Source organism: Nelusetta ayraudi, unplaced genomic scaffold (genome assembly GCF_046127955.1).
Source record: "Nelusetta ayraudi isolate G7.1 ecotype Tasmania unplaced genomic scaffold, CSIRO-AGI_Nayr_v1 ptg000021l, whole genome shotgun sequence".
Classification (NCBI taxonomy): Eukaryota; Metazoa; Chordata; class Actinopteri; order Tetraodontiformes; family Monacanthidae; genus Nelusetta; species Nelusetta ayraudi.
This window is the reverse complement of record NW_027466071.1, coordinates 1,128,942-1,154,464: the sequence shown is the minus strand read 5'-3', so window position 1 is coordinate 1,154,464 and position 25,523 is coordinate 1,128,942. Positions and strand designations below refer to the sequence as shown.

Below are 25,523 nucleotides of genomic sequence, written 5' to 3'. Positions count from 1 at the left end.
GTCTCCGAATCCGAAGCATTGGTCAAATTAAAAGCCAAGTACCGTCAGAGGGAGTGGCGAAAGGGTTGTAAATGATGGTGTCAAGGGTACAGGGCCCTCTGGTGGAGGGCACAGCAGGGAATCCTGGGACCAGACAGGCAAAGATGAGGAACTGCTCCTCAGCACAGTTGTCCCTCAGCGCCTGCAGCCACAGCAGGAAGAGGCGGATCCCCTCACAGCGTATCTGGACAAGAGGGGGCGCCATATCATTATGAATGCACAGGAGAGCAAAAGTTAAGGTGACCTGACACAGAAATATTAGAATTTATTCTACGGAGGGTTTGGACGTCTTTGAAGGCAGATTTTGCAAATTAACAACAAAAAGCACTTACTTTGAATGAATTTCCAGTGTGTAAAAGCTTTTTCAGAATAGAACCTGGAAACAGACGGGGGGGGGTAAGTCAAAGATTGTCAATCCAAATGTTGAACGGAGGTTTCACACACCGGAACCAGAGGCATGACAAGAGAGGGAGGCGACGGGGGCGGGTCTGCCTGTCACATCCAGTGAGGCTAAATTGACTTTGACGAGTGGCTGAGACAACCTGGCGGAGAGGGAGGAGAAGCTTCACGGCTCCCTGATGAAAATTAACATCGGTCGGCAGCGACGCGCATTCACGACGGCAATCTGGTTCCACTGTAATCAAATGAGACACTCCTCTGATTGCTAAATACCCTGGGTGTCGGAGACGTGTGCGTGCGTATGTGACGGCACGCTCTCGACAGCCGACAGACAGCTCCCATCTCCACTGTCCGCTCGGCGAGTGAGTGTGTTTCAGTTAAGGGAGTGCAACTCTGGAATGGACGACCAGATGAGATTAAAAAAAAACAATAATATTTATCATTTCAAAAAAAAAGTTTAAAAGCTAAACTGGATGGGTATGAAGGGCAAATCTTGGATCCATAATGGCAGGCAGAGGGTCTTTGGGTAAGAAGGGTTTTTGGTATTGTGGGTTATGATGTGTTCATGTGGCTTTAAAGCCTTGTGTGTTTTTTTTTGTCATGGACATACTTGCATGAAGGGGAATGTTTCCATGTAGACTTAAACTACCATATGCTCAGTTAATATATACATTGTCTAAGTTACCAATGATTTCTCGACCATTACTGTTTCCTTGTCTATCTGCTTTCAAAAGCTATTGTAAGCTATTCCTTATTTCTCATGAAATATGATACGCATGTTTGAATTTCTGCAAGGAAATCCTACTCTACTGACTTTTTTGTTTAATTATGCTTGCGTACTTAATTATGTTCCAAATTGGTCTCTGTATAACATGCAATGTAGCCTAATGATCTTGTCTGTAACACCATGATTGATTGTAAATGTAGGAGTCGCAAGGGGCAGGTTTACCATAAGCCTTGGCTTCTTACCCATCCTTTTCTCTTGTATGTCTGTCATTCATATGAAATAAAACAATCATTTATTCATTCATTCATTTATTCATTCAGGCTGCTGTGGGCTGGTCTGGCTGTGTCTCATCTGGATGTGAAGTTAAGATTAGTCTTTAATAATCCAGCGTAAACCGATTTTGCGTTTTGATCGCAATACATTTTAGCTGCAGCCAAGAGGAACTTGCTTCACTCTTCTGCAGCATCCTCCCCCCGGTGCTACACAACCAACTGCTCCCAGGTGATGTCAACACATTCTGAAATTTCCTCCAAAAGTCACATACTTATCCTGTAACCTGTGAATGCTTTTGAAAGCTAACATTTATTCACACCTAAGTGCAAGTTGAGGCATGATAAATTGACGGGGCATACATCACAGCACTTTATTATCTCGGCACCATCTTGGCTCACATGCAGCTCCCGTAATTGGGGTGACTGCTTCACGCTCTGTCAAGAGTCTTGCTTTTTTTTTTCTGCGTGCGACTAAAAATCATGCCAGAACAATTCAATTACTCATTTGCATTTTAGATCTGGTGCCAATTTGCATTTCCAATTCTTTCCCCCCTTCTCCAGCTAATTATTTTCTCTCCATTATGGAGGAAGTGGGCATGATTCTGGTGACATTTCTTGGTGCCATGGTATATTAACAGAGGTCAGAGACACGGGAGGAGCACCAATCATGCAAGGCTTCAAAACAAAGAAGAAGTGAGCAATAAAAAAAACACAACAACATACCTATACTGTGAAACTGCCATCTGTTGTAGATTTTCTCAGGTAGATGTTGTAGAATTTTCTGATGAAGGAAAAAAATAGAATTAGTTTTTGACAATAAACAATTCAACATTACAACAATGTCGATAGCCTGGAAGATGCTGTAGGTTCTCAACAAGCAACTTTTTTGATCCCCTTGGTGGAACTTGGATCTCTGCATTTGTCCCATTGTGGTCATAAGTAACTTCAAATGTATAATCAAGGAGCAGGGTCCTTGGTCCAGGGATTCAATCCAACAACTTTTCGATTATGAGCTCTTCCCCAGCTTCTAGGCCACCACTGAACTGACTTATAATGAAAGATTAATCCTAGAAGGCTATTTATATGGTGTTTTATATCTCATGGAATTAACAAACGTATTTTTTTGGCCAATAGGATTTTGGTTGGATCAGATGAAGACAAGTTATTAATTGACTTAAGGACGAGGAGCCTACAGATCTATGTAGAACTACATAACTCTGGTTGCCACACTCTTGTGAGCTCTGGGTACCACAGATTTCTTCTTCCTGTTACAATTAATGATTTGTAAAAATGCCAGAACTATAATTTACAGTTATAGAGGTCACATATAGATATTTACACAATAAATCATTAAACCATCAAACAAAATGAGCAGTAAAGGAAACAATTGCTTCTTGCCGTATTTCTAATTCATTTTAAGCTCCACCTTTGTTTGGGTAGTTATCACAGGGAGGAGCAGCATGCGCGCCAGAGAGGCCGCGTCCATGACCTTTCCTCCCCACTTGGCCTCCGCGTGTCGGCAATTCCCGGCAACACAGGAAGGCACAGAGAAATGTCATCACCTCTCCGGCAACCGCTTAAGAACTCAATTAGTGCACCCTAACCTTTCGGCAGCCTATCATTATTCCTGGATGCAGCCACAGGTTAACTAGGTCCCCGCGGAGGGGTGGGGCGGAGGTGGGCAGAGATGCATGATTGTGTCCACGACTGGGCGGTTAATAACCGCTGCTCTGTGAGCTACTTCTGGCCCCGGCTCGCTCTAATCAAATCCTAATCGCTGACCCAATGAGACTTCATGATTGCGACGCCGAGGTCAAGTCTGTCCTTCACAGCTTTAGGTGTTCCGCACTCGAGCGGACAAGCAACTCCGGCTCGGCGAGATGAAAAGCTCATCTTCACCGCAGGGCGAGAGATCGGGGCGAGGGTAGGAGAGCAGAACATGGTAGGAGGCATAAACATATGATGGCATATTTAGCCTTCTGTTTACAACCTCCTGCAAAAAAAAAAAAAAAAAGGTTTGGTTTTCAATTCATGCTAAAATGCTTTGTTGGACCTTCTACTTATTCGTTGGCAGTTGCAGTTTCATAGGCCAGAGAAAAACAAGAAACAAAAAAACACATGGTGTCGTCACAGACCCTTTGTGACATCACAGAAGGGGGATTTCCAGAAATGTATGTTGTCATACACATGAGCTAAGAAGCAAGTGAGAAGATGGAAAGAATGGACCATTTCTGAGGAGTTTGAGATTGGGCCTTCTGGAGAAACACATAAAAGATTAAGATCTAAAAAATCGCATTGTGATCGTATTGGTTGAACAGAACTGACTCAAAAGCTTTAAAAAAAAAAAAAAAAAAAAAGATGACTAATAAATTCCACCACTCGATGTGGCCAGAGCAGCGGCGGCAGCGGCTCCAGGAGTCGCCTCGTGATTGAGCGTCGCCGTTTGTCAACAAGCCATCTCCTCTCCTTCGCCCGCCCCTCCCCCTCCTCCAAGTTTTAACTTTCCTCCCGTGTCCTCTGGGGCTTAATCCCCGTCATTATCGGTGACAGCCGGGATGCCGAAGCGACGCACGTCACTTAAAAAAAAGGAGAGAGGGGAGGCCCGGCCTGCCGACGAGCGGCCCCGTTCAATTCCTCTCTGATCCGCGGACGTGATGAGATGTACAGGCACCTCGCTATTGATCCCGCATGAGATTATTGCGTCTCTCCTCTGGCCTCCTTCACTCTCTGTCTCCTTGGGGCGGCACGCATTATTCTCTGCGGCAGCACGGCGGGGGTGGCCCGCCTAAGCCTTTCTTTCGACGTGCACGCGCCCCCACCGTGTGTGTGTGTGTGTAAGTGTAACTAGACACAATAACACCATGATTCTCTCCCCTCGCAGAGCGCCAGGATGGGGAGAGCTTGAATGAGATGGAGAAGCCCGGCGCAGAAAGACTCCCTGCCGAGCTGGAATGCTGCAACAATGAGGAATTTACGCGGCGGTGAGAGACGAACGCCGAGTCGGCCGGACCGACGGCACAGGCGGAGTCGCTCTAATCTGCAGCCGTACTCCAGCATAAAGATGGAGGCATTACTTTGGTGCGACTGCAGCCTTGACACATTTACATGATCCGCACTTAGATTTCCAGTCGCAGGGCCCGAACATGGAGCAGAATACACTTCGCCGGGCAGTCGCTCGACAAGGGCTTTTTGACAGCGGCGGCGGCGGGCGCAAATCCCAGGAGGGAAAGAATGTGGTCATTTGCATAATTCTCGGAGATGATTATACGCTCTGGGGACAATGAAGTCTGGGGGAGACACAAAGACACCGGAGACGCACGGCTCCAGCTCACTAAGACGAGATGTTCTTGTAAAAAATGACTCGGAGCAGCAGCACCTTGGCAAGTTGGCCCTCTGAGAACTTCCAGCAGACACTTGAGGTGGCAAGAGGAACGAGACAATGGCGAGAGCCAGGTTTCAGTGGCACACCCAATTTGTTTAAAATGCTTTGTAAATTGTGGGCACAACCAGGCTGCTTATTTACATGGTAACCAAATGTCTGCACCTGCTCCTATCTTTTCCTCACCGGAAAGAGTCTTAGTGGCTTTTGTTAAACTAAGATCCCTCTCAAAATGTATTCTGGCAACGACTCTTTAACCAAGACTATATTGTAAACTGATTTTTTTTTGTTATCATTTTGGAGTGAATTCTCCAAATGAACGTGAAATTTGCAAGACCTTTTATTTGTTCTCTCTCTTTTGCCAGTAGGGGGCAGCAGAGTACAACAAAACTATTTCCAGTGAACCGTTGCTTTGCTGCTCTGCCAATGCTGATGTTTTCAGCTCCTATCCTAGGACTTCATGAAAAGGTTTGCTGAATGAATGTGGGTGCAGTTACGGCCATCGGAAGAATACGTAACTAAAGTTAAGCTTTTAACCTTATCAGACAGCAGAACTGCTGCAACTGCAAGCGTGAAAAGTATGCCGGCTACAATGTGTATGCTGCAGTGACCGCAGTCTTATCGGAACTGGTTTCATGTTGCTTTTTACAAGAAGGGCAATGGTACTGAAGGATTAACTTTGTTCCTGGCTTTGGTGATAGGTAAGCAGTGTGGCACATTGTGTGTTGTTGCTGTGCACTGGCAGGTGTCAAGCACTGTGTGCCCCTTGCGCCATAAGAAAGCCTCGGCCGTCACTGACTCGCCCTTATTGCATTAAAAATTTATTGTATTTTAAAGTTGCATTCTATTTGGAAAAAAATCTCTACCATTGCTTGCATATAGCAATAGATAGATTACGTAGAGAAATAAAATGAAATAATAATAATAAAAAAGAAAAGTAAAGTAAAAAAAAAAAACTCTAGAAACCAGTTTATGAACAGAACATGTTCTTGATTTTATCTATAGCAGGTGATTTATTTTTATTTTATTTTTATTTTTTTTTACTGTCAATGAATATGAATTGATGAAGTCCACCCTTTGCTCCTCTTGCTTGCTTTGTTCTCAAAACCAGCTCTCTGTGAGGCCACAAAAGGACACAGACACCTCATTGATACCTCTCCCAGTATGATGACAATGCCCTCAGGCCTCACTAAGACCACATCATGGCCATCATGTTCCCTTCCAAACCTGTCTATTCAACAACGTATCAGTTTGTTTTAGCAGGAATCATCAACAACTATGGACCTCAGCACTTGTTTTTTGGCTTCAAAATAAAGACATTTATTCATACATTTTTCAAAATGAATGACAAGAAATGTTACATATCCAAGTCTGAATCTGACCCCAGTTCCAGAGCACAGTAACAGTGCCTGACTCATCTCCGACAGTCACTCTGTCTGACGTCTGAAACCCAACGGAGACCCACACATTTATAAAAAGGAAGCACTAGGTTGAGGTCACACGAGCTTGTCTAGTGAAGTCAGAGGACATCGACTATGATGCAGTTAGACAATGGGATCTAAATGGATGGAGAATATTTTTAGAGCGACTTCTGACAAACACTCCCACAAACAAAGACGGCCGTCTATGGGTTCATCTGATTTTTACCATCCGCAAATGTAACGGAACACCAAGGCTATGTCCTCTTGAACAGTGTGCCAGAGAAATGGCAGCACTGCAACCTTGACATTTTATGTAATTTTTAAACTATATATGTTTCTAAAAGCTATTGTTTCTTTTTAGGAAAAAAAATCATCAAACTATTCAATGTCATGTTTTTATGTCGGGATGCTAGAGGAGGTTTGTTGTTGTTTCAAAAGTCAGACAGCTGACTCAGGTCCGGATGACAGACTTCAGGTCAGAACGAGGTCACGTCCTGGACAGAAAGTGGACACGACCTCCACATCCTTGGCCGTGTTTTGCTTCCAGAGCTGTCCCTTAACCTGTCCCACAACCCCGGGGTCACCACTGCTTTCAGATCAGTCACACGCAGAGTAAACTGGAGTCCCTGAAGGTTCCCATATATTTTGTTCCCCATATATCAGCCGAGACTTCCAATTTTTAGTCATAGGGGCCAAAATTGTCAACCCCTCCCCGAAACCTGGGAGATGTATCTATATATCTATATCTGTATATTATGACATGGGGCTGCTTTCCCAGAGATGCATGTTTTAGCACACACAAAAAAGCAAGTAGAAGGGTAGATTTCTCCAACTTCTGGGGAGTTAATTGACAGGATGCAGCCATGTATTATGGGAAGACAGTGCTAAAGCTGTAAAGATAGAGGACTTTAAGGCCAGAAAAATTCAATGTGTTTCTATTACTGGCTAATGGCCAAACAACACTACACTGGAGTGTATTTAACTTAGAATTACTTGGACTTGCCACCAAGACCCACGGAACTGGTTACACAACTGCTGAAAACAATTATTGCCTCTGATGATTTTGTGTGCATAGAGCTACCGCATATTCTGCATATGACTTATTATTTTCACAAAGGGAAAAATGAAAATAAAACAGAGAAGATGTCCTTTCAGATCAATGGCTTTAGTACAAGGTATTAACGCAGGGGCATGCTACTATTATTATTATTATTATTATTATTATTATTATTATTATTATTATTATCATCATTATTATTGTTATTATAACAGCGTTGTCTGCAATGTTAAATAGGCCACAGCTTATATCGCTGTCGTGAGAACATTTTGTGTGTATGCGTTTTGGGGTTTCTGTGCTTTTGGAGTGCATCACCTGCTGTCCTGATGGACGTGTTGGTGGCAGCAGAAACAAAGAAAATCTCTGAGAAGAGAGTGACGGCTGCTGATGGGGGTGGGGAGGCGGGACTGGCACGGTTTAAAGGGGCTTGAGGGAGGTCAAAATATTACCAACCCCCTCCAGATATCCTCTACTCAAAACAGACGTCGTATCAGGGGTCATACACTGTTGACATAAATAAAGGCAATGCACCTCTTTATGGGCGGACTGAAAAATCCACTGGAGACAAAACTAAATTTGAAGGCAAATCACGAGGAGCTCCGTTGTCTACGTCCCTTAATGTGCCCTCTTTTTTTGTTAAGGAAACTTCTTAACACTTTCTTTCTTTCTCCGACTTTCTTTACTCCTAATAATATATCATAAATTAATTAGAAATGAATCAAATCAACATAATCTTCTTACCAATACACTACTACACTAGTGACCTATAACCACCGTAGTCACATACCAGTCTTACGTAACTAAACGCCCCTCCTCACGTGACTCAGACCTGGGGCGCAATGTGTGCGACAACACATGCGTTCAGTGATACATTCCCGCCCTGCGTATATTCCACCGCCAAGTGAAGAGGAAGTCCGAGTGCTGCGCCTGAGCTGCGGATCAAAGCCGCCCTGTATCTGTCCCGTACACTCCACTTAACGCCAGCTTATCTGCTCAGCGCACGGAGCAAAAAGCGCGCGTCATCACAGACTGGGGCTAAAAGGGGACAAATGAGGGGTTAAGCTGCTTTCAATGTTACGTTTTTGAAACGGCGACTCCATAAATATGTAACAGGCGTGAATCTGGCCTTTATTTACAGGTGGGCTCGCCGGATTGCGGCTATACGTGGCCGGGCGGCGAATCGATGCATAAAGCAGGGATGGGCGATGCGAGTGGCAGACAGCGGAAGAGCGGCCGTATGCGATAAGCATCCATATCTGAAGGCAAACAACGGCAGCGCGGGGCAGAGTGCTGCTGCTGTAAACAAATAAATTGCCCAGTGGGCCTGGAAAGTGTACACTCTACTCAAAATGGCTTAATTATGTTAGCTATAATGCAAGGAACGTCCCAGAGCTCCAGGCTGGCGGGTTGGGGGGGGGATTGAAGAGTGTACAAAAAGGAACAAACTAACTGCCCAACGTGGTTTTGTTTTTTGTTTTTTTTTTATCTGCTGCAGTCGCCGCAGCCGTGCTTTGTACAAATGCAACCATGGGGCTGAACGTTTGCATTGGAAATGCAGCCAGTGCACTCGAGGGAAACAAGGTGAGGCCCTTTAGAGTGGCCATTTGACATGAAGAAGGAGGGAGGGGGTGTGGAGACAATACTATACGCACACAGGTGATAAACAGGAAGTCTCACCACAAATAAGATACAAAGCAGAGTGAAAAATGTAATCCAAGGGGGTGGGCGGAGCTGCAGTGTGTCACCATGGAAAAGCTCTCAGTGGAAACAGGGGGGCAGTATTACGGGAATAAAAGACGGTTTTACTTACTTCAAAAATAAAGAGGATAGAGTCCAGCTCCTCCCTCTGAGATTTATTCCCTGAAATGACAGGACAGCACATTGGCTTTTTAACCCACAGCCTGGGGCTACACTACATTAGCCTCATCAATATTGCAGCAATAATAAAAGCTATATCGGGAACATATATTCGAAGGAACATGTGTAGCCGTTGCAGCACACTCCCATTGGGAATTTATCTCTACCCTCAACACGGTCTGGGACATGATTCAAACTCAAATATTCATAAACATTATCCATTGAACAGCGCTTACCTTTCTGTTTTAAGTTGCTTTCCAGTGTCATAAAACTTTCATAGAAGATAAAATAAATCTGAGAGCAGTTGGTCTCAAAGAATCCCTTCAGTTCACTCTTATCAATGATATCTGTGAACGGAAAAAGAAAACAGAAATTACTCTTTGAACGACAGGAAAACTACAAGGACATCCAACAGGTTCATAAAAAACACGACAGTTTGTGATTTTGGAAAATTGTTTATTTGCACATCATTTCAAATTGTCTGAGAAATAAATGAAACAAAATCATTCACATGTTAATAATTGCAAGCCATGTCAGTCCACAGAAAGGTAACCAAACCAGCCGTGACTCCTACAAAAAAACTCCTACGAAACAAGCCTTTCACTCACTCCTCTTCCTGCTGCACCAGTGACTCCGCCTTGGAACAGCTTATCACCCTTGTGATTGGCCCAGCCTCTAACTGGGGATGATAGCTGCTAGCTTTCATATTATATAGTGACTTTTGGCCCATTTCCACCAAGCAGGATATGACATGACTGCTCGACATGTGACGTAAAAAGGCTGAGCTGAGCTGAAAAAGTCAGTCTCGCTTAAAAGGACCCTGAAAAGTGAAAGGATGTCTCGATAAAGCCCGAACAAACATTTTTCTCTTATGAACAGCATTTCTGGGCTCAACCTCTTTGCACTTTTAACCCCAAAAGATCAAATCTGCTTCTGTGTCAAAAATGCAGGTCTGGTCATTTAGTGACAGCATTTGGTTAAAGGTACTTCCCCGGTCTGCGGTCTCTCCGACACCCAAAACGTGACAACGTTGCACATCAAGGCTGCCTGCATGACTTTCCACTTCCTGTCCAAACTGAAAATCAGTTCGGCCTCGAGGCAAATTGCTTCACTTCCCCTTCTCAGCGCCGCCGCCGCCGCCGCCGCCGCCGCCGCCGCCGCCGCCGCCGCCGCCGCCGCCGCCGCCGCCTGCTCACCTGCAATCGCTGGCGGGATGATGAGCGGCTTTGCTGAGGCGTTGGGAAACAATTTAGCCTCCTAATCTGATCCATTTCTCAATCCCTGAGTAAGTGCAGAAATGTCAACACATCCCCTGCTGTCTGATCTGCAAAGAGAAGGCGGAATTAAAAAGCCTGCGTTCAAGGTCGCACCGTTGAGCGGGAAGTCACGTCCTTGATATACAAAGCACCCGATTCGACTGGCGCGCCACCAGGCTGCGCTGGTGTTAATGCCTTCAGGAAAATAATAGCTGGACTGATTTGGGGAATTGTCCAGCGTTCTGTTGAGACAGAAGCCGACTAACAGCTGGATAAAAACCAAAGAGACTCATCCCCCCCCCCGCTCCTTTGCTGTACAACCGTGGTAATAAGATGGGCCGGGCCTGTCGATTGAAATGAAGGCCAGGAGGAGTCCTGGCACAATTGCACCAATTAAGGTTCACCTTCTGTTACAATTTTCCCTCCACCACATGGCAGAGTGGCACACGCCCAAAAGCTCATGGGGAGTGCTGGAATTATGCAGCAAAGGCTCCCATGACTTATCCTTGCCCTGAGTTTTGAGCGGCCATAATAAAGCGGCACGAGGAGATGATCAAGCGAGAGGCACTGCTGCCGTTCGCTTTTAGCCGCAGCCTAGTTAAAATCTGCAAAACAAACAGTTGAAAGCCACAGAACTGCAGACCGCCGGATCTTGGAGCTGTTTCGGGGGGGGGGGGGGGGTTTGCTGGTAGACACCAACTAATTCAAAGACTTCATGGCAGTGGTGAAGCGACAGTGTGGCAAAGATCTTTTGAGCTGCCCGAAAAACACAAACGGCATTAGTTTTGCCCAAAGCTTGACAAAGATTCACCACAGAGTCATTTGTTGTTGTTGTTGTTGGAAAACAAAAAAAGTTTGCGCCGGGGTTCATCTGCAAGCTCACTCTGCTGGCCTGTCAACAGCAGGCAGCCGGGAAAATGACCCGCTCTGCCGTGGCGAACGCCCTGTGTAGACATCCTCCGGGTAAATGTGCAATGAACTGAAACCCGTGGACCGAAGGCTTTAAGTAAACACTCATCAAAGAAATTGAGCTACAACTGCATTGCTAAAAGTGAAATAATGGAATCTAAATGGAGGGAAACTTATGGTTTATGAGAAAACTAAACTGTGTAATTTCCATCCAGGCGGATCCACGTATTTCAATACTTTATGCTCTTTTAGGTTGGCCCAGTAGATTTCATTAAGAGCCTGATTTAAGACCCGAGGTCCGCCAGCCCTGTCGGATATCTTTGTTAATCATTCATCATGTTTCTTAGTAGTCAAAGTATGACAACAAGATTCCATGAGGTGGAAAACAGGTGGAAAAAAAAATTCCTTCCATGGTAGGTAGAGTTACACAAGATGACAACCCCAGCAGACTTGATTGGTTTGACCAAGTACGAACCATAGCTGCAATGCTGTGTGCACTCCCAGGCTGAGTAAACAGTCCTTTCTTTGAGTTCCTGCTCTGCGGTTTGGATCTTCCCAATTTGAAAGCAAACTCTAGTTGCACAGATTTGGAGATGGAGTGCATTCCAAAAGCCCAACAGCACTGGAGTCAGTGGGCTTCAGGATGTACAGTATGTAAAATGATCAAAGACCCGTCGTGTGACAATGTATTTGGTCGGCTTACTGGATGCAGCCCTACTGGCTCAGATGCAAGTCGCTGACGTTTGTAACTTCTGATTTGACGCACATGCATGAGAGGGCATAACCCTGCCGACTGGGAACTAAAATGTTCTTTGTTCAAATGATTAAAAAAAAAAACTATCCCAACATGAAACTAGAATCTATGTCAATGACGTTCCTGAAATTAAATCAAATATAATTCACTTGATTTCTCCAATGTCTGCTGGTTCAGCTCACTCTGTGGAGTCTACATTTAACAGCACACACGCAGGAAAAAAAAACGTCTCTCTGGTACGATGTCCTTTTGTATTATCAGATTTGGTACGTTCAGATTCTCAAGTATGAGGAATACAGACATGGTGTTACAGAATGTTTTTGCAAACTGGAAATCCAAGTGATAACGCTGTATCCTGCAAAGATACAAACAAGTAAGTGCATGACTGGGCTATCAAATGGCCAGTTGTTGCCAATTCTTTTTGGATTCAGAGTAGAGGAGTTAGAAATACAGCACGCACGGCAAACAGAAGAACTGCAACATAACGTGGGTTGAAAGACACCGTCGTCCATTGTGCTCAACTTCCTGCTATCTGTCAAAGTAGACCAGATGTTTCAACTCAATGGGAAATGGCAGTGTGGAAACTATTAAATGAATTAACTATAAAATAATATGGGGCAAGGGCAAAACCAAAAAAAAGATTATTAAGAAGGGGAGAATGCAGTTTCATTCTAAAAAAAAAATTGTGTTTCTATGACACTTTTTGCAATATACCTCTATATGGATACTTCTGGAAAAACCACCTCATGAGAGCATCAAAACCTTTTAGCCATTTTTAAGAGGTTTATCCAAGTTTAGTTGTTTCCATTACCCGTTTTTTATTGCGATATTTAAGTTTTGCGCAATTCTAGGGGTCATGGAAACACAGCTATATAAAACTAATCGAGATAGAAAGATATTTCCCTTTTTCTGACTTCCGGAGAGATGAATCAACAGAAGTCAGACAGATAACGCCAGCAAGCCTCTGAGTGTCTCCCTGGACTGGGGCCAAAGGTTAAGAGGTGGACTAAACTGCCGTGTTATGCAACTCCACCGGTGGCCTCCCGTCAGCTGCCGTGCGCATCAAGTTAAGCACACCATCCGTGTGAGAGAGGCGCAGCATAATGTCAGAGTTTTAACCGACTCATTAGTCTCCTCTTCGGTTGCTTGCTATTCTAATTAACTGCAAAGCGAGATTTTGTCCAGCGGGCGGCGAGGAAAGCGCACACATTGGCGTCCGCGTAGGGCCCGGTGCGTCGCGAAGGTCAAGCGCTCGGCTAAAGCCTCTGGTGTATTTACCCAATTGTAAGTTGGAGCTGCGTGTTCTTAATCAGCACACAGCACTTTGGTAATGAGGGCTTTCGTTTAGCGATCAAAGGTTGTGTCAAACCATATTTAACCTCTGGGAAACTTACAACGCGAGCCATTCATGCTGCATAAGGAGAGTCATTAATATGCCCCGTCAGACTCAGAAAGCGGTTTAATCGGGCCTTTGATCGGGCAGAGACTCATTTGCATACTGTCAAGACTCGCGCAGGTGCACGAGAGCCTTGCCAAAAGGAAACAAGGGAAGGAAAAAAAAAAGGGGGGGGGGTATGATGTTTCTTTGGCAGTTGGGTGAGAGCAGGCACAGAGGGCCCTTTAAGGGTCCCTGCAGAGGACTATCTGGAGCGCCGACGCACTGCAAGGGAAATTTCGGGGGAGGTAGCTTATGAATCACTCCTGAGCAGCAGATTTATACAGAGGAAAGACATCAGACTTATTATCAAGTGCGCTTTCTTTCCTTTACGCACACATTTCAATATGGTTTTGAATCCATTCTTTAAACCAAGTGATGTTGAGTAGGGATTCAGTCCCTAATTATGTGCTGCTTCATAATAACCTAATTTGCCAAAAAAAATAAAAAATAAAAAACAAAACAATACAAGACACATTCTAGCTGTGAATCAACTTTTAATGCAGCACTGCTTATGAGTGAGCATACTAAACAAATTACAGCAAATATCCATGCAAATATCCAGTGTGTATTCAATATATGAGACATGAACAAAAAAGAATGAACATGACTGACTTTATTTGAAATTACCCATTTTCAGACAGCATTTACTGAATTTAGTAATAATAAGTTTGAGTTTAGTCACGTTTTGAGTTCAGAAGTTAATCAAGCAGCCTTGAGAAAAGCTGCAAGACCAAGGAGTTGGAATATGAACAACTTAATATCAGACAATGACAACTAATGATAGCTGATCTAATTTTTGACTGTTCCAATAAAAATGCTGCGGGTTCATAAACAGCGGTGTAATTATTACTGACAGAAAACTAAAATGTTCGTGCCCAAATTATTAGTGGTGCACTTAGTGACACGAGGCCAGTCAGGAGAGTTGATAGTTGACCATAATTGCAGCGGCTTAATGATAAATCTGCTGCGTACTGCTGAGGAGGGCAAGGCTATCACATGACCCCACGTGCTGAGAATAGTAAATTGTCCTCGTTTGCCACCCTGCCAGTGGTAAACTGACTGACTGGGCGCCAATTCATTGCCTCCGTCACTGCTGATAAGACACTTATATTCCTCGTAACGGTCCGCCGGGAGTAAAATCAAGTTTTCAACACACGAGGAGGCAATAAACACCTCTCGTTCATAAAGAATGATTAACACGCTGCAAGGCCGGAGGTAGAGGAGCAGGGAGCCAATTGAAGTCTTTAAGTGAACTAGCAGGAGCTGTAACTCATTGAAGGTGTGCTGGCTGTATACACCACAACCCCATCCAGACCCCCTTACGATTGGCCTCAGGATGGCTGTTGCATACGATGGGAGAGGTGTTCAAGTAAGTCGCACCAGTGTTCTTACAGTGGGAAAAAGGTCTTCAATTTCACTGCGTGCGACTTCATTGAGCTGAGCTGTATGAACGACTCCATTGCCGCTGAGGTCCGACTGTGCAACAGATTGGGGATTGGCACACAGTGCCGTGTGAAGGAGTCGTGGCCCAAGAGCCAACGTCTGACCTCTTCAAGCAGCAAGACCCCTTTGCGATACTTGGGTTACATTTGTTTGGTGCATGGCTGCTCAATTTGGTTGAGAATATTGTTTGTATTGCGGACAATGTTGGGATTTTGACAGCCACAAAATCTAAAATACAGCGGTATAGAAGATCGAGTGATCTTATAGAAGTATAAGTGCATGCTAGTGCATGCTAACAAGCTAGAATGCACTTATACTTCATTTGAGCATGCAATTGCAGATGCTTCATTAACTTAGCAGCGCTGATATCTCTGCAGAATGCATATAGATTATGAGAGTGCACAGGAAACCAACCAACAGATAATTTTTTTTTTTTTTTTACAAATTCTTCTCAATATACCCTTAAAAACACCCAATTGCTGAATTCCTTCTCTCCACTGTTAGACTGATAGAGGGCGGGGCTGCGGTGGACTGTTTTTGCAGGCTGCAGTTTAAAGCAAAATGGTTTTGTTTGCCCCATTTCTTCTCATTCAGATAATAAAAATTAGGCCTAATTTGTCAAATAAAGAAAAACAACAGCAGTGTCCATGGAAGCCAAAATAACTCAACATTAATGTTCCTTTGACGTCCCTTAAAAAAGACTCCTCTAAAATTAGTTTTGCCAAACAAAGGTTGTCCAAGCAAAACTGCATTTATGGTCATTTCGTGAAACATTGCCTAACAAAAAAATAAAATAAAAATAATAATAATAATTTTTAAACAACAGTGTAGAAACTGTAAAATACACGTCTTGAGATAAGCGATCATATCACAAACACGCACCAAAAATGTTACATTCTATTACTGCCAAGGGATGGGATCGCATTTAAGAAGAAGAAGCAAAGCAAACAAAGAGAAAGAGAATGGGCAACAACGTGTAATCCGACGTCGGGCCAACACCAAGTGTTTGTTTTCCAGTGACTTAAAACCTGGAAATCTGCGAGGGATTAGCAGGAGTAGTCGCATTTACAAAGACAACAAAGACTCCACTTTGAGGGTTTAGATAACAGGCTGCGCCACAGCAAACGGCAGGTCTCGGATCAGGTTTGACTATGGTGGAGGAAGGACAGCAGGTAAATGGTGCAACTGGACAAACTAGTTTTTCCGTGTGCAGTCTAAGTCACACTGATATCATCCACCGCAGAGCACAAGAGAACTGCTGTCTTCCTGTTTTTTTTTTTAAAGCCTTTTCATTCCACACCATGTGATTTATATCATGTTTGGAACTGGGCTTCTGAGCACATGACATTGCCACAAACTGAAACGAGTGTTGAGGGTGAAAGAAATTGTGCTCAACAAAAAGCTGCGTGGAAGCTCTAGAATCGCCCCCAAAGCAAATATTCATTTTTGTAGGAAATCTTTAAGATGGACTAATTATATTTAGAACACAATAGAAAAGTCTGGAATGAAATGGGAAAAAAAGCGCTTAATGTCGCCTTGATAGGACTTCCTTATTCTGCTCATCCCATATCTTGATATAGACCAAAGTTCACAGGCATTCACAAGCATCAGACCTCTTCACACCAAACTCATAACTTGAGGGGGAGAAAAAAAAACACATTTCAACAAACAATCCATTTACTTCAGGCAAGTGTTGGTTGAGGATTAAGGCTCTGTTTACATGGCGCACCTACTCGTATCAAACATTTCTGTTGCCTTTATATTGCGTGTGTGCAGGTTGGGCTGGGTTGTGCCAAAGATGTATCGGCACAGGATGGGAATCAGAAAAGCCTGATTTGGAGGAAATCCTGGTTTGGATCCCAAGTGAAATGGAGAAAAAAAAATTCTCAAATGACAATGTATTTTTGTTGTTGTTGATGTTCAAATTGATTTCAAAACATCTGGTATCAAAAAAAAAAAGATAGTTCAGGCATCATATTGAAAAATGTTGAATGAAACCCAGCACTAGATGGCACCACAACAGCTTGGCCGCAAGTGCCCATTCCTAACCCCCCCTTTTATCTTCTTTACAACTAAACTTAAACAATGCAGATCAAGTGCAGAGCCAACGAGCCCTGGAGATGGATAAAGGGAACTCTTGATGGTCGACACCGTTATCGTCTCGCGCCTGACAAAAGAAGTGATAATGGAGGTCTAGTGCGCTCTCATGTCAGTGGCAGGAAATCTTTATCAAGGAGCTGCCGACTACACAGTCGCTACCTTACGCTGACAACTCGTGAAAAGACGGAACACTGAAGAGAGTGGATTTATTAGTGCCAAGGACTGTCTGTTATTTGGCTGACACACTGATTAGTTTCAAATGTAGGCATTTCAAATTAAGGAATTCTTGTCAGCAAAGCAGCGTGAGAATTGTTAAGATTCGAAACCTCGAAAAATTAAATCATGCTGTGGACCATTATTACGAACGCATGTTGTGAGCATCGCATGCACGTAGCTTTAAAAAAAGAAAAAGAAAAACAAGCAGCTGCTACTTCGGTCAGAGACAGCAGGGAGTGATAGGTGCCCGAGCAAACACCACAGCCGCTCGACTTCACATGAGAAATCAATCTCGACAGTCGACCTCACCACTATTTACACTGACATGGCTTTTGTACTTTGCCGTGGACGCAGACAGATAGGAGGACGCCACCGGTGCGCGACTGAGCTTGACGTGAACGCTCACTGCTAAAACAGTAAAACCTCTTCTTTTTGCATTTACTGTTCAAATTGTCTGCATTCCCTCATCAGGTGGATAGGGCTGCTTAACACAGCTAGTGTGCAGGTTTTATGGTATATAGAGTCTTTAAGATGGTCCTTTGCATTAATGCACCAATTCAATTTTGGCCAGTGGCAAAAATTAACCTAATTACAGCAGGAAGCAGCCAGACTACAAGCTGCTGGGAAATTATGGAAAAGGTCCAACATCTTCTGCAAAGTGCTGCTGTCTTAGACTGAGACGAGTGCTGGGAATCATTCAAATTGTTTTGATACAATGCCAGTTTCCTTACCGGTTTGATAGCAGATGCTTTCAAACCAATTTCTACGCTGGCATTACAGCACAAATTCCATTCCATTTTATCATTATATTCCATTTATTCCCGTCCTCTGCCACCACATCCTTGGCACAAATGTAACAATTTGCTTCATTTTGATCCACTTCAATGAAGCAGAGTTGAAGAGACTTGAGGCTTCCTCAACATGACTAAAATTTTCACTCCAACATAAAAAAAGTTTGTAGGCGTCTTTAGCAAAGCCAATCGTCAACAACTTTAGATCGTGACACATGGCTCGCAGATGCTGAGATTTGCTTTCTTCGATTTGGGAATCTGGCACCGAAAGATGATACATTTTTGGTTAATTCAATGTGATCAGAGCATTTCTGTCGGAGCTACAAAGGTATCAAAGTTCTGTGCCCTCCCAAGCTCAACCCCTGCTAGGGAGTAACTCTGCCAGGAAGTAAAGACTTCCATTGAATTAAAAAAAGGATCATTTTCACCAGGCACACTACAAAACTGTGCTTTATTAACAGGATTTACGCGGCAATTAATGCATGGCATGGATCCCATCGTACTCAGAGAGTCTCTAGTTAGAATAAAAGCACTTTCAGGAAGTAAACTCTTCCTAATTCCTAGACGCAGAAAAGCAAAGCGGAGGATGGCGGGTGAACAGCTCTTGAATAAGTACTTCAACATTGTCATAACTGAGAAGCATGTGAGACGCCTGCTACTTCTCAATACTTGACAAAAGGCAGTGAGGGCTTTTAATAGCACTCTATATGGCGTTTCTATAGAACTCCACTTGAGAGTAAAAACTTTGTTGATAAACCTCATTATGGGCCGATAAAACACAATAAAAGGCCCTAAGTTATTGCGCGTGTGTAGGCTGAGAGTACTACACAACGGGACAATGCCAAGTCGAGTGATCTCAGGCCTTCCTTCAGCCGCGCTCACGACCTTCTCGAGAGCCCTCCCACTGTTCTGCTCCCGCCGTCTCCTCCGCTACTTCACCTTGAGATTTGCAGCACTTTCAGTTGAGCCACCGCACACGCTCGCATAAATTACAAAAAAAGAAGAAGAAAACTACAAAGGTCAAGTACAACGCTGGCAATGCCACAACCCGCTGACCCAAAAGTGGGTCGCAGAGTTGTTTTGATTGTGTCACGGCCTTGTAGACAGACTCCGCCCCCCCTTTAAAAAACAAAAACAAAAGAATGCTGAACAATATAAATGTATTTATAGTGAGATATGTTGGTCATTTATTTTGAAGGACACACAATTTAATTCAATAATTTCAAATAATTTATCTGCTAAACCTGATAGAAAGTGGGATAGCGGTTTTATTTTTGTGGAATAAATTTGGGTCCTGAGACCCCCGCAGTTGAGAACCACTGTGCTAACCGAGGCTACCTGTGTCAACCAATAGGAGTCCATTCCACTTTTGCCACAGTAACAAAAATGCAAAATGATCACGCAAACCTCTCTGGGTAAATAGAACTGCAGAGAGACGGCTGCACTTCCATCTCAACCAGAGTCTTACCCAGAGTTCGGCTGCTTCCTTTGAACTGTTCTTCTCTGTATTTGTTAGCAATCAATCACTCAGAAACACAGATATTCAAAAACAAAACAAAACTGAATATATTAACCTAGAGTTTGTATTACAGTATGTGTTTAACAAATCAAACGAATACTATGCAAGCATTTGAGAATTTGTTTGAAAAAAAAAAAAAAAAAGAATCCTAGCGCTTGTGCCACATTTCCATGAAGTGCTTTGACGTGATAAACGTGGTCACATGAAGCCAAGACCTGATGCTGATTAGTGCGAACAACACCAGACCTGCCCGAAGCAAAGTGGTTTCAAATTACGCAGCTTCCATAAAATGTCCAAAGTCTTCATGCGCATTAAAGGACTTCATGGAAATGCACAAACCGCTACGCAGAGGGAGGTGCCATAAAAAAGGGCCTATTAACCCAGTCATCACAACAGTTGACGGTTAAGGCGTGTGCACTCACGCTCAGTCAGTCGCGACCAATGAATCTCTAATCACTAATATTACAGTGCGAGCGTTGACTGAGTGCTGACGCACAGTCCTGAGGATGCAATGTGCGTTCGCCTGGTTCCCTGCCCGGTGTGTGGTGGGTTCACCGTGTCGTCGTTTGAAACGTTAAGTAAAGGAAGAAAATAACGTGTCTGAACACACACACACACACACACACACACACACACACACACACACACACACACACACACACACACACACACACACACACACACACACACAGCTGACTGTTATCACCGTCAACACTCGAGTTGACCGACGGGTTCGAAAGGAGTTTGCTCGCTGGAAAGAACAAACGGTGTATTATGACTGTAAAACATTTGAGGGCTGACATTGCAGCGTAATGTCTCGTGTTCCGATGAATTTTTTAACTGGCCTGCGCTAAAAACCGACGCCAAGTTACTTTAAACCCCGGCTTGAAATTGAGTGTAAGCATGGAAAAAAAAAAAGTCTGTAAGTGCGCTTCCCCCTGGGAGAAGCAGCGACCGGTCAGGTGGTTCGCTGGGCTCCTGTAATTAAACAGCCTCGGCCAAATCCATTCAGGCATGACCGGCAAATTAACATGCAGCAGCTCACACACTCGGCCCTGCAGCGGATGCTCAGTGAGCAGAAAACCAATACGGGGTCACTCTGAAAATAGTCGGATTACACCGTCAACGACAACAACTATGACGACGGCGACAACTTTACCAATACAACTAGTGTGATTATTGAGCACTGTCGATCGTCACAGTGCCACTGCCAAGACCCACCTCGTAGCAGAGAGAGCTAATTATCAAGCAACCAGTAGGTCCACTGAAGGAAGATTCCTGTTGTTTTTAAATGACACCACTCAAGAAAAGCGAGATTTGGTTATTTAAGTAAAATGCAAACGGTGGAAATACATCACGAAGGTCGTGCATCTCCACAGACGCATTTCTTTGTCTCAAACAGTTTATTGGATGTGAATTTAGGGAACTGAAAACAACAACAACATGAAAAACAAACAAAAAAAAATGTATCCACATTTTAGCAAGCACAGCACCCGGAAAACTGGAGGGATATGGTAAAAACACATCCTCGGGCTTTGTGCTTAAAGACCACAAAAAAGTGCTGTCGGCACATAAAAAACGTGAAATATTCCCTCACATCTCTCCCCTCTCCTGTCCTCTGCTGCACCCCATCTCTCGTCAACGCTTCCTGTCCGCACAGGAAGCGGCAACACCAGGAGGAAATCCTTCCCGGGACTAGAAAGCGCGGGTGAAATCAGGGCTGTTCAGGCACATCAACGTGCGAGCGGGACTATCAGCCGCTGGGAAAACAGACGGGCCTTATCTCTGGCTGCACATGTGGGAAAGAGAAATAGAGGACACGCAGGTCTCTGCGCTGCTGACCTGCACGCCAGGCGCACTGGTCTTGACATTGAAAATGTGCCACGAGAGCAGAAAAAAAATGCAGAGAAATAACTGGCCGAAACTTTCCCACAACTTGTTGTTTATTCTGCTTTTTTTTAAAAAGCTTAAACTGGTTGTCACGGTTGTGCTGACAGTGCAGACTCTTAGACTTTAGACTTTTAGATCAGCCTGTTTCCAGACCGACACTTGGGACTCCCACTTCAACGGCATGTTATCATCACTGCCAGTCATTTTAAAGCGGGCACAAAATCACGAGTACCGTTGAATACCATACATTTTTAATACTGCAAAATTCCATTTAACACCGTCTTCTAATGGGATTCTTCCCTGTCAATGACCTGCTGAGAATTCACACACACATTCTTTGCCTGTTTTGCTTTACCACAGAAAGTGTGTGCAGAAAACAGTTTCTGAAAATTGTCCCTTTGTTATGTCACAAAGGGCACTGATACCTTACCCGGGGTCAGTGACAACCAGCCGAGACAGCGCTCCGCCCTCTCAAAGCACCTCATGGCCCGCCGCCTTGTTTTTAATCCTTTCCCAAACAAAAGGGTGGCAGCTACAACAAAGCATGCGCTTTAAGCAATAAGGCTCAAAAGCAAGCTTTTTCCAGGGGGAGGTTGTAAACAAAGGGCTAAATGTGTTGTTTTTATAAAGATCTATACGACTCTCGGGTAGTGAAACATCTTTGAGGCTCTGAAAAGGAGCAGAATACTTGAGAATACCCGACCTACTTGGACTGAACTCCACATCATACAGCGTGCTGCACACATAATGAACCAAAGTCAGCTTTTCTCCATTTTTTGACAATTCCCCATTGACGTCAGTCCTCCCCAAGTACCTCCTGGCCCCATTTTTGATTCATTTTTCAGGGTTGTTTCCTTGACGTAATGAGAACAACTATTGTCAGTGCAAGCACAAAAAGCGCAGCGTAACCATAACCCTAGATATATTTTAAAATCTTTCTGTGGCATTAACATCGTAATAACTAACAAGCAACGAACAATCTACTGTATATTACGCACAAACACAGGAGCACACTCCACCGCACTGCTGTCATTTAGAACTCGTACTTAAGGATGCAATAACACCTGTGTTTTCAGGTGAACTCTGCAATCCAGATCAAGACATTTGGAAATGTCCAGGAAACAGATTATATCATGAGAAACACAGAACTGCAATGTCCAGTATAATTGTGAACATGTGTGTGTACAGTGTGTATACAGTGGAAGAGGGAGGAGAATGACAAAACAGGAACAAAACAGTTTTACTACCTGTCATAAATACCTAACTTCTGACATACTGGAAGAGGGGGGGGGAAAGCGACTCCACAAATAATTTGCATCAGTTCATTTCAGTATTTGCAAGCGAGGTGTCTGCAGCCTGGGAACTTCAGCTCAGACAGGGAAGCAGCCAGAAGAAAGCCCCATTCTCTCGCTTTTATCTATAGTATATAAAGGATGGCAGTTATGTACCATCCTGTGTTGATAAAGAGAGCTGCCGCTGTAAGACGGTGGAAAGAAGCAGCGAAAGCGCTGATGGAGAGCGGCTGCCTCCCCCAAAACAGATGCCCTGTCAAAACAGGCTCGGTTAGCATTGGCTGGCTAGCTTGTTAGCCGCTAGGAGTGCTAGCTCACGTTAGCCATTATTTATGCTTTTATAGCGGCAACGAGTTTATTTATTTTATTTCAGACCCAAGGAATCCATATCACAGTAAAATATGTAAATCAGCACAGTAAAAACATACACACAGCCACAAAAAAAAACAACCTGCCTCCACCATGTTCAATACCTAACATACAGATAGATATGTTCGCCAGTGACTACACAGCTTGGAACAAAATCTGACAGAACTGCGTACAGGGTTCACCGGAACAGCAATTCAAACAGTCATTTTCGGACTCAGATGCGCTACACATAAATGCGAACATCAGGTTGCGTAAAACAGCAGGGCAGGTAGGTACCCCGACACTAACAAACATATGGCTTGCGCTGGAGCTTCTCGGAGCTCTCAGCAAAAGCCTCGTGCCATCATTATATGCCGCTGAGTCTCATAAAAGCACGTAAAAACGGGGCAGGTACGTGTCAGATGCGAAATAATTTAAACTGGCGAGGGGGGCTTCTTTGACAGTGTTGCAGTGTGATGTTACCTGTCAAAGAGCTTGCACTAGTCACCGCGGTGACACACGGGGAGCTAACCTGACTCCCTTGTTTGACGTTAGCCGGTGCTAGGCTAGGCTAGCCAGGGAGCTAACGCGAGTGAAGCTCGGCGATGCAACATCAAACAACAGCAGCACCGCTGACATTTCAACTCACCCAACAGCGCACGCAGGTGCTTGAGCCGGGTGAGCACATCCTTCCTTGGGTCCAGAACTTTCTGTGTAGATTTCTTGACGTCTCCATGAGGCTTTCGAGTGAACATCCCCGCTGTGAATTGGGGACCGTTGGAGGCTGAATTCACCTGTGCTTCAGCATATGATACGCCAAGGCTCCAGTGTGACTGTCACTTTCCTCACCAACACTCGATGCCCTGCTCGGTAAACACTGCTGGTCCCGACCGTCGCTCGGCTCGCTGCTGCTGCTGCTGGCTCTCCTGTTTTTCTTTTTTGTGGGTGTGTAAACACGGAAGCGCAGCTCGGGGCAGGGAGAGGTGGTCATGCGAATACGCCTTCTTGTTTACAACTGGTTCATCGTGCGACTCCACCGTCTGTTGTGTTTTGGATGCTTTTTTAATTAAAGACATTCCCCCCCCACCCACCCATTCAAACTTTCATACGGATTCATCAATTTAATTGATTTATTGGGCGATGAGGTTAGGTTTGTGTAATTATTTATTTTTTAACGATTTACAGAAAATTAGGCAACACAAATTATAGACCAACATTTTAGAGCAAAACGTATTATTCTGAATAGAGTCTTCATCAATATCACTTTGTTTTTTATAGTGCCGGGGGTCTCCTACAGGATGGTTTGGGGGGTCTGGTTAGTTCCGCAGCTCCAATGTGCCCCCTGGTGTTCAATATAGTTAAACGCAACAAAGATAACGAGCACTGCGATTTGACAGAAATAAATTCCTAGCAACTAAAGAAGAGAAGTGCAAACTCAAAGTTAACGTATTTAAGTTGATACTTTATGTATCTTGCAAAATACGTTTTGTAAAAATCCTATTGTACACTTTTAAGGTGTGTTTTACGCTGGGTACAGCCACTACCTCCTCGATTAATATTCACAATAAATAAATAAAATAGATAATCATCAAATTGCTTGTGGTGTGGTAGCATTCCTTATTATGCTATTAGTAATATAGCCTAAGCATTATCTTGCAACAAGTCTGAGTTGGTGCTAATGTTGTTTTCTCCCTAATTAAAAATGCACCTATGCTGTTGCAAAAGCACAGGCGCATGACTGACATAGTGAGAAATTACATTTCGCTGTCCTTAATGGGTGTCGTCACTTTATTTCTTTATCGCTGTGAGCGACGACATGTGCACCCCTTTAATTGATTTTGGCCATTTTAAAAGGCAAACAGCAAAACACTTCATTGTGGAAGAAGCCTGTTGAGATGTCTCAGTTGTTTGACATTGTGTTGGCTCACAGGGCAGAATATAATGGAGAAAACGTCGCGAGCCGTTTGAACGTTGCACTGACGCTCTAGAATTACACCAGATCTTTCATAAAAGATGCCGCATGTCTCCCCCCCCCCCTCTTTTAACCATTCACACAAAATGTTGAAGTCACGAGTGAACCAGCGAAGCTCAACCTTTTACATGAAAGAGAGCTGTGTTTAAATTTTCCTTTATGCCTAAACTGCTATGATGGCGTTGACTACAAAGGGGGGAAAAAAAAGATATGCAGTCCTCGCTCGCTGCTCACTCGAGCAGCATCCGCTTGACACTTTAAACTCTGGGGGAATGAATGCTGAAGAACACAGGCATGAGTAGCATAAAGCATCCACGGCAATCAGACCGTGTGCTGACTATTTAAAAAAAAAAAAAAATAAATAAATGCTGTGTGTGAAATGGTTGTGCATGCAGCGAGTTTCATTCTGAAATTAATATGTACCGTTTAAATCAAGCATATTCA

The 25,523-nt window shown here is 44.0% G+C and overlaps 1 protein-coding gene across 6 annotated transcripts in view; it reads right to left on the bottom strand.

Moving 5' to 3' along the window:
* Positions 1–24,112, bottom strand: part of ralgapa2 (Ral GTPase activating protein catalytic subunit alpha 2) — an 88,513-nt gene extending 64,401 nt beyond the window's left edge. For 2 of the 6 annotated variants that reach the window (XM_076027533.1, XM_076027535.1), the window contains exons 1-6: positions 23,757–24,110; positions 9,388–9,498; positions 9,105–9,154; positions 2,161–2,218; positions 372–415; positions 43–223 (exon numbers count right to left, since the gene is read on the bottom strand). In XM_076027533.1, coding sequence (XP_075883648.1) covers positions 43–223; positions 372–415; positions 2,161–2,218; positions 9,105–9,154; positions 9,388–9,498; positions 23,757–23,862 — 550 coding nt within the window. In that variant the 5' untranslated portion in view covers positions 23,863–24,110. Of the gene's footprint in view, positions 1–42; positions 224–371; positions 416–2,160; positions 2,219–9,104; positions 9,155–9,387; positions 9,499–23,756 lie in introns of all 6 variants that reach the window. The other 4 variants (XM_076027537.1, XM_076027534.1, XM_076027536.1 and 1 more) reach the window with 3 other exon arrangements.
* Positions 24,113–25,523: the final 1,411 nt, after the last annotated feature.